The sequence below is a fragment of the Ruditapes philippinarum genome, unplaced genomic scaffold (genome assembly GCF_026571515.1).
Source record: "Ruditapes philippinarum isolate M1 unplaced genomic scaffold, ASM2657151v2 ctg4320_1_1_1_1, whole genome shotgun sequence".
In the NCBI taxonomy this organism is placed as follows: Eukaryota; Metazoa; Mollusca; class Bivalvia; order Venerida; family Veneridae; genus Ruditapes; species Ruditapes philippinarum.
The window spans coordinates 55122-64749 of NW_026857095.1; the positions used below are offsets into that span (position 1 = coordinate 55122).

Below are 9628 nucleotides of genomic sequence, written 5' to 3' on the forward strand. Positions count from 1 at the left end.
AGAGGTATCAACATGAAACTTTGTAGGTAGATAGATCTCATTGAGTAGGTGTGCAGTGCACAAGAACCGTAACTCTGTCTTGCCTAATTTTTGAATTACCCCCCTTTGTTTATTTTACACTTTGAAATTTGTCCGGGACATAACTCTAAAAGTATAAGAGGTATCAACATGAAACTTTGTAGGTAGATAGATCTCATTGAGTAGAAGTGCAGTGCACAAGAACCGTAACTCTGCCTTGCCTAATTTTTGAATTATCCCCCTTTGTTTATTTTACACTTTGAACTTTGTCCGGGACATAACTCTAAAAGTATAAGAGGTATCAACATGAAACTTTGTAGGTAGATAGATCTCATTGAGTAGGTGTGCAGTGCACAAGAACTGTAACTCTGCCTTGCCTAATTTTTGAATTATCCCCTTTGTTTATTTTACACTTTGAAATTTGTCCGGGACATAACTCTAAAAGTATAAGAGGTATCAACATGAAACTTTGTAGGTAGATAGTTCTCATTGAGTAGGTATGCAGTGCACAAGAACCGTAACTCTGCCTTGTCTAATTTTTGAATTATCCCCCTTTGTTTATTTTACACTTTGAACTTTGTCCGGGACATAACTCTAAAAGTATAACAGGTATCAACATGAAACTTTGTAGGTATATAGATCTCATTGAGTAGGTGTGCAGTGAACAAGAACCTTGACTCTGCCTTGCCTAATTTTTGAATTATCCCCCTTTGTTTATTTTTTACACTTTGAACTTTGTCCGGGACATATTTCTTAATGTATAAGAGATATCAACATGAAACTTTGTAGGTAGATAGATCTCATTGAGTAAGTTTGCAGTGCACAAGAACTGTAACACTGTCTTGCCTTCTTTTGTAGTTATTGCCTTTGTTCATTTTGACACTTTGAACTTTGTCTGGGACATTATTCTAAAATTATAAGAGATATCAACATGAAACTTTGTAGATAGATAGGTCTCATTGGGTGGAAGTGCAGTGCTTAAGAATCATTACTCTGCCTTGCCTTATTTTGAAGTAATTGCCCTTTGTTTATTTTTACTTTTTGACTTTTGTCCTGGACATTACTTTAAAACTATTAGAGATATCAACATGAAACTTTGTAGGTAGCTAGATATAATTGGATAGAACTGCAACGCTTCAAGAACCTAAACAAAGCCTGGTGTAATTTTGGAGTTATTGCCCTTTGTTCATTTTTATTATACTTTCCTGTGTCCAGAACCTTCTCGGGGAGCATCACCCGGTTCAACCGGTTCTTGTTGTTAAACTGTTTATATTTGCTTTAAATTTATTCATTTATTTACTTATTGAAGTGATAGTTTATTATTTCTACAGTCTTATAGGCTTATCAACAGCTTGTTGATTACTTCATTTGAATATTTTAGCAAGATTCTTGCATTTTACAGGTGAAATACTTTAAAACATAACATATATATATACAGTATATTTTGCTATTTTACAAAATATATTGATAATTGATTATCATTCTGATAATTTATTATCATTCGGGTACTTTATATATTTAACAGTGTAATATTGTGCAATTTCAGGGAAAGATTACTGATTATTTTTATAGAATATGCTGATTAAATTTTGAAAAGGGTTACTTTATAAAAGAAATTCTTTTCTTGGTGAGCAGAATATTACTGATAATAATCTATTTGAATTTTCAGTCTTTTGCATTAGCTTTATTTATATTGTTGAAATTAAATTGATTTTAAAATGGATGAGAAAAAAGGAGCAGAGGGAGGAGAAGAAAAAGCTACAAAATCTACCGAGGATATGGAATCCGTAGATCTAACAGAGGAAGATGTTAATTTGATAGAAGCTTTTCATGAACTCAAACTTAGACCGGAACTTGGAGGTGCGGAGGATTTGGTGAAATTTTTGAAACGATTTAATAAACGGGAAGATGAAAAGGATGCAGATAAATTAAAACCGACGAAAGCACATACAAAACCATCATCAAGTCTTGAATTTCCAACACTTACAACATCCAGTACAAAGATAAAAACAGAAGATGCTTCGGACTATACAAGTTTGACTGGTACTTTACCATCAACCACAGCATCAGCTTCACCTATAAGACTTACAGGATCATATCACTTCCCAAAGTTATCTAACTTCTATGGAGAGGAAAACAAAGGAGATGTAACATATGAAGCATTCAAGTTTGAGGTACAGTCTTTACTGAGTGAAAAAGTTTTTACAGAGGCACAAGTATTATTAGGTATGAGGAGAGCATTGAGAGGTACAGCAAGCGACATTGTTAGACGACTTGGTACAGGTGTTACAGTAGCGGAAATTTTAAAGAAACTGGATAGTACTTATGGAAATATAGAGAGCCAGGAGACAGTTATGAAAAAGTTCTATTCATGTACTCAAGGTACAGACAGCATCAACACCTATGCAGCGAAATTGGAGGAATTGTATTCTCAAGCAATTGATTTAGGAGCTATAAATAGACGAGAAGAGTTATTAAAGCAAGTGCTTTATCAAGGTTTGAGAATCGACTTGAAACACATTGCCCAATACAAGTTTGCAACAATACCGGACTATGACGCATTTAAGATAGAGTTACGGAAGATGGAGGCAGAGATGAAGACAGATGTAAAAACCAAGACATGTCACACAGCACAAAAGATGGACAAAGAGGAAAATACTGAAATGAAGGAACTCAGATCAATGCTTCAGCAACTGAATGAGAAATTTGATAACCTTCAGAAAGAAAAGGACATGAAAGAAGAACAAAGAACAACATATGGATTTGGAAGTAGACCTTACAGAAGAGGATATTTTAACAGAGGAAACTTCACAGGAAGAGGTAGAGGTAGGTATATACCATCAAGACCACTCGCATCAACAACATTCCAAGGAACATGTTATCGTTGTAATCGAAGAGGTCATCTAGCTAGAAATTGCAGAACCGACTTGAAAGATTTAGATAAACAAGACAAGGTAACAAAGAAGGATTTAAACGAGTGAGTGCTGCAGTTGTTGGATCGAACTATAGCACAACTGTTAAGAAAGATCCTAAATTATTTGGAGATACAAACGAGGCTAACATCAGTATCAATGGTCACAATACTTCTTCTCTTTTAGATACAGGAAGCAGTTGCAGCTTAATTGCGGAATCATTTTATAGGAATAACTTGTCAGATATTGAATTACAGCCACTCACAGAGATTATTCATATTGAATGTGCTGACGGATCAACACTTCCATATTTAGGATACATTCAAGCAGATATCAGTATACCGAATGGAATTCCAGAGTCCAAGAATCACACTTGTTTATTTTTGATTGTACCGGATACTAATTATTCAGCTAGAACACCAGTCATTTTAGGAACCAACATTTTAGACATACTTCTAAAGGAATGTAAGGACAATTTTGGAGACCAATTTTTACAGAGAAGCAAACTTTATATACCATGGTATTTGTGTTTCAGAACCATTGAGCTTAGAAAGAGAAAACTGCAACACAATAAAAACAGAATCGCCATTGTAAGAAGTGCCGCACCCTATAAAGTATTGATAAGGCCAAATGAGACCATCACCATTGATGTTTATACTGATAAAGAGATATATCATCCCGTGACAAATGCCATTTTTCAGGAAACTGAGGATGCTTCTATACCAGAATTCATAGATGTCACACCAGCATTAGTCAAGTATGAATATGGGAATAACCATTGTATGAAGATAACCTTATCGAATCTTACAACCAACACGGCTACAATTTCACCTAAAGAGATGATTTGCGAATTACAACCAGTTAACATCACAGATGAAGCATTACACAAATTGGAAGGTGAAGAGTTAGACAGAGCAAGAGCCAGAATAGTATTAGAATTGAATCTGGACAACAACTCGTTGACAGAGGAACAAAGAACAAGACTACAACAACTTTTAATGAAACATAGGGATATATTTTCAACTTCCGACATAGACATAGGACAGTGTAACAGGGTTAAACATAGAATTGATCTATTAGACTCTACACCATTCAAGCAACGACATAGAAGGATTCCACCATCAATGATAAATGAAGTAAGACAACATCTAGAACAACTATTGGCGTGTGGTATTATAAGACCTTCAAAATCACCCTTTGCTTCAAATATTGTACTAGTTAGGAAGAAATCTGGAAAGTTAAGGCTATGTGTTGACTACAGGATGCTCAATGAAAGAACCATTAAAGACTCCTATGCATTGCCCAGAATAGAAGAGATCTTTGATTGTCTACATGGAGCCAAATATTTTTCAACCATCGACATGAAATCAGGATATCATCAGATAGAAGTGGAAGAAGGACATAAAGAAAGAACATGCTTTACAGTAGGACCATTAGGATTGTGGGAATTCAACAAAATGCCGTTCGGAATTAACTAACGTCCCAGCAACTTATCAACGCTTAATGGAGGAATGTCTTGGAGACCTCAACCTGAAAATCTGTGTTATCTATTAAGACGATTTAATCATCTTCAGCGACTCTTATGAACAACATCTTGAAAGATTGGATATTATACTCACCCGCCTGAAGTCATGTAACCTGAAACTAGCTTCCGAAAAATGTGAATTCTTCAAACAACGAGTCAAATTTCTAGGTCATGTCGTGAGCAGTGAAGGCATAGAAACAGATCCAGACAAAATCCAGAAAGTACGTGATTGGCCAACACCGAACAATTCAGATGAGCTACATTCTTTCCTTTCATTTGCCAGCTATTACAGAAGATTCATTGAAGGATTCAGCAAAATCACCAGACCACTAGCAGAACTTATACCCCACAACACTTCAAAGAGAGGATGCAAGAAAAAGGCAACTAAACCATGGAATTGGACAAAGAGAGAGCAAGACATATTTGAAGAGCTCAAGATAACCTTATCATCCCCACCTATATTGGCATATCCGGATTTCTCCAAACCCTTTGAGCTACATACGGATGCCTCGACAATAGGACTTGGCGCGATACTATACCAACAACAAGGAGAACATAAAAGAGTTATTTCATATGCTTCAAGATCACTTTCGAAATCGGAAAAGAATTACTCAGCTTATAAACTAGAATTTTTGGCATTAAAATGGGCAGTAACTGAGAAATTTAAAGATTATTTGACTGGAAATCATTTCACCATATATACAGACAACAATCCTTTGACTTATGTGCTGACTTCAGCTAAATTGGATGCAACCGGTCAAAGATGGGCAGCAGCGCTTGGAGAATTTGACTTCGAGATACACTATCGACCTGGAATGAAAAATACAGATGCTGACGCCATGAGCAGATATCCTACCGATACAACCATTCAAGATCAGGAAGAAAGAACAACCATAGATAACAGCATGGTGAGAGCAATATGTGGTGTAGTAAGTATTCCATATGCAGAGACTCAAACAATGAATGTCAACATCATAGATGCAACAGAAGACCCCAGTCAACCAATGGCCCAGATTGAGATGAGAGAGATAAGAAAGAAGCAAAGAGAAGATCCTTTACTAGACAGATGGAGGATAGCAGTGATAGATAAGACCATTCCAGATAAATGTTTTGATAAGAAAGACCAGATTATGAAGAAGAATTTTAACCACTTAAAGATCAAAAGAGGAATCCTATTTAGAGAAACAACTGAAGATGACAACAAGAAAGAGCAACTATGCATACCAGATGTTTATAAAGAAGAAATTTTACACGGATTACATACAGATGTAGGACATCCAGGAAAAGAAAGAACCAGAAGATTGGTCCAAGAAAGATTTTACTGGCCTGGAATGACAACAGATATTGATAATTTTGTTTCAAAATGTGACAGATGCCTGAGAAGAAAGAGTCAAACCAACACAAGAGCTCCACTTGTTAATGTTCATACAACCTATCCACTGGAATTAGTTTGCTTTGACTATCTGACACTGGAATCATCAAAAGGAGGATATGGAAACATACTTGTCATAACGGATCATTTTACTAAATTCGCATTAGCTATTCCAACTAAGAATCAGACTGCCAAAACTACTGCCGAAACTTTCTACAATCACTTCATCATTCATTACGGAATTCCAACAAGACTACATTCAGATCAAGGAGCTAACTTTGAATCTCAACTTATCAAAGAACTTTGTGAAATCACCAACATTAAGAAATCTCATACTTCAATTTACCACCCGCAAGGTAATTCCGGACCAGAGCGATTCAATAGAACGCTTTTGGATATGCTAGGGACTCTCGAAAACTCACAGAAAAGCGATTGGAAGAAGTACATCAACTCACTAGTATTTGCATACAACTGTACTCCACATGAGACAACCAAAGTATCACCATATGAGCTTATGTTCGGCAGGAAACCAAAACTTCCCATTGATATAACTTTTGAACAAGCCAAAGAAGATACAATAATCAAGAAAACAACTCAGGAATATATAGAAGATTTAAAAGAAAGAATGAATAGAAGTAAGGAGATTGTACAGAAACACATGGATTTGGCAAAAGCGAAACAGAAGAAATACTATGATAGGAAAGTTAGAGGTGCAAAGATTGAGATAGGAGATTTTGTTTTAGTGAAGATTTTGGCTCATAAAGAAGGAAAACACAAGTTAGCTGACAAGTTCGAAGAAGACATTTATAAAGTCATTGATCAACCAAGAAAAGACATTCCAGTGTATTTAGTCAAATCAAACAACGGCAAAGAACGCACACTACACAGAAATCATCTATTCCTAGTTGAATACCAAGAAGAAGCAAATGAGAACATAGAAGAGGTGAATGAGACAGAAAACAGAGAATCTGCAGAGGAGAAAGATAGAGATAAAGGGGATGCATCCGGAAAGAAAACATGTGACGTCACAGACTCAGAAGATTCAGATGATGAAATTGATGATATATTTGTTTCACAAACAAAAATAGATGGGGACGCCTATCAGTCAAGATGTAATCATACTGAAAGTGAGAAAGAATCTGAAGTAGATACAGAAGTACCTTTCATTGATATAAATGTTGAAGATACAAGCATAATCAAAGACAGCGTACAAGTAATAGAAGAACCTGCAGTAGTTACTGAACCAAACGATTCTAAAGAAGCAGAATCACTGGTTGAAGAAGAGAAAATAGAGGAGGAGAGAGATGTTCAAACTGACCATCTAGAACAACTTCACCTAATAGAAGAAGATTCAGATATAACCTGTAGTGTAGAGACAGAAGATGAAACCAACATTCAAGAACGTTTAACTGAAAGTAGGACAGATGAAACTATGACAGAAGAAGATACAAGTAGAGAAGATAGAACATTACAAGACATAGACAGAGAGACAGTAAAGAAGCAGGAGACAGAAGGAATTGGAGTGAAGAAACGAAAGCGACAGTTACCACCAGAACCGACTAGAAAATCAGAGAGAACGAAGAGAGTACCAGACAAATACAAAGACTATCATATGCATAGCATTATTAACACTAGACCACAGTATGATCACAGATTACAAGCATTGGAATCTATGATTGCTTCAGGTGTGTTGAAGAATATAGAAATAGACACTGCAAGGAAAATTGTTGATGCTATAATGAAATAAATGCTATATTGAATTGATATTGAATTGAAAATTGTACTTTACTGTACCAATAAATACAAATTTGAGATAATTAAATGTGTTTTAATATGTTTTTAATATTGATTTATTGCGAGGACGCATATGTTCCAAAGAAGGGGCGAGAAGAGAGAAGTTGAGCATATTTTTTGCAGGAAATATGATTATTGATCATAATTCGCGACATGACGCATATGTTTTTTTCGCAATAAGTATGATTATTTTGTTGCTTTGAAATTGTTTTTTCGCGACGTTATATGCTAGCACGTTGATCGCGATATTTGCGAGAGAAAGTTATGTCGTTTTGAGACACTATGCAAACATACTGATTTTATATGCTTTAAATTAAAACCATTTTTTTGTATTGAAATGTATATTGTTTAAAAATACAGCATTGTATTTTTGATGCTGTTACAATGATATGATGTATAGTTATTTTATGGAAAGACAAACATTTTGTTCTTAATTGTAGGATAACCTTTATAAAGGGGAATGTTTGCTTCCATGAAATGTTGCTAAATATATTTTAACTGACAGACTATTTGACATTACTATTTGACATGACAATGACATTTGACATGACAATGACGGGACGTCATTTTCTCAAAGCAGGGAAGTGTGTAACCAAAGGGAAATAATCAGTTGTAGTTTATTGATTGAAATCTGTAGGAGTGATTTCCCTTGGCTGTTTTATTAGTTAATCATGCGTGTAATTGTTCCCGCCGTTTTCTGAGTTGTCATCAGTTTTTGGTAGAAGGCAGACATGTTTTTCAGTTGTTTAAAATAATAATTTGGTTATTAATTCTTAAATAGGATTTTGGATTTTGGATTGAGGTTGGTGAAGTTTAATATTGGTTGCTTACTTTGTTTAAGTGAGTTACAAATGAGCTGTGTGTCTAAAGTTTATTAAAATAAGATATTCATGTATATTGTACATGATTTGTTTACAATGCATCTGATAATGGCAGCATATTTAAAGTAATATCTATTTGCAGTAATTAATATAAATCACTGTCATTCTCTATTGTGCACATGTTTAATTACAGTATGTTGCAGTAACATCACAAGATTGAGAGGATTTTTGTATGAGTGTCATTGAGTCCAATCCACAATTGGTATGTATAATTGTACAAGTCATATTATTGTTTTACTATTTTATAAGTTTACTATATTCATTTAATAGACCACTGGATTGAATTATTTAATATTTAATATAATACAGAAAACAGTACTTGGAATGTTCAGTCATTAATTTAGAAGTAATTAATTGATGTAATGGTTTAATGACTGTTATATTGGCTATTTGATGTGAGATGTTTGTTATAATCATGCTATGACTTAAATTGTATATATTGTGATGTGTGTTAATGATCTCAGTATGTACATGTATTTAGTATTGCTATATTTGTTTGTTTCAGGGCTTGATCTACTTATTGATCTACTTATTGATCTACATATTAATCTTCATATTGATCTTCATATTGATATCTACATTTGATACTGATTATATATTGATTGGTGCTTAAACAAGTGCTTGATGTGAAGATGTGATGTAACTTTAACCTCTTGGGTTAAATCTACTGGAAGCTTTATATTAATATAGTAATATACTGAGATCATACAATGAATGGACATTTCAATTAAAAGTATTGAACGAACTCAGCCTCGTTGATATTTATTCCTTTACATCTTTAAGGGCATAATTTTAACAAAGGTAACACGTTGACTTTCTACCTTTGTGCCTCTGGACCAAAAACAACGCATACAGATAAAAAAAATAACTTGACTCATAGTTGGTTCGTTGCGAGAACTACATGTACTGTAAAAATCAAACTAAAATACTTACGTTTAAACTGAACTTTATGTCAGATACATTTAATATTTAATAAATTTTATCAACAAACACATATTATTTAATGAATTTTTATCACCAAAGGGAGCTACTTCCCTTATCAACGTAGCAGCAGCTGTGTACAATTTTATACAATGCTTATTACATTACCTTATCGAAGTGTAAAGTAAACTTTCTCAATATATAA

The 9628-nt window shown here is 34.3% G+C and overlaps 1 protein-coding gene across 1 annotated transcript; it reads left to right on the top strand.

Moving 5' to 3' along the window:
• The first annotated feature begins 1736 nt into the window (after positions 1–1736).
• On the top strand, positions 1737–9304 carry LOC132748758 (uncharacterized). Its single transcript, XM_060738393.1, has 5 exons — positions 1737–2972; positions 3188–4100; positions 4486–8423; positions 8636–8704; positions 9008–9304. The coding sequence occupies exons 1-3, from the start codon at positions 1737–1739 to the stop codon at positions 7572–7574; spliced, it is 5238 nt and encodes a 1745-aa protein (XP_060594376.1). The 3' UTR covers positions 7575–8423; positions 8636–8704; positions 9008–9304.
• The last annotated feature ends 324 nt before the right edge of the window (positions 9305–9628 follow it).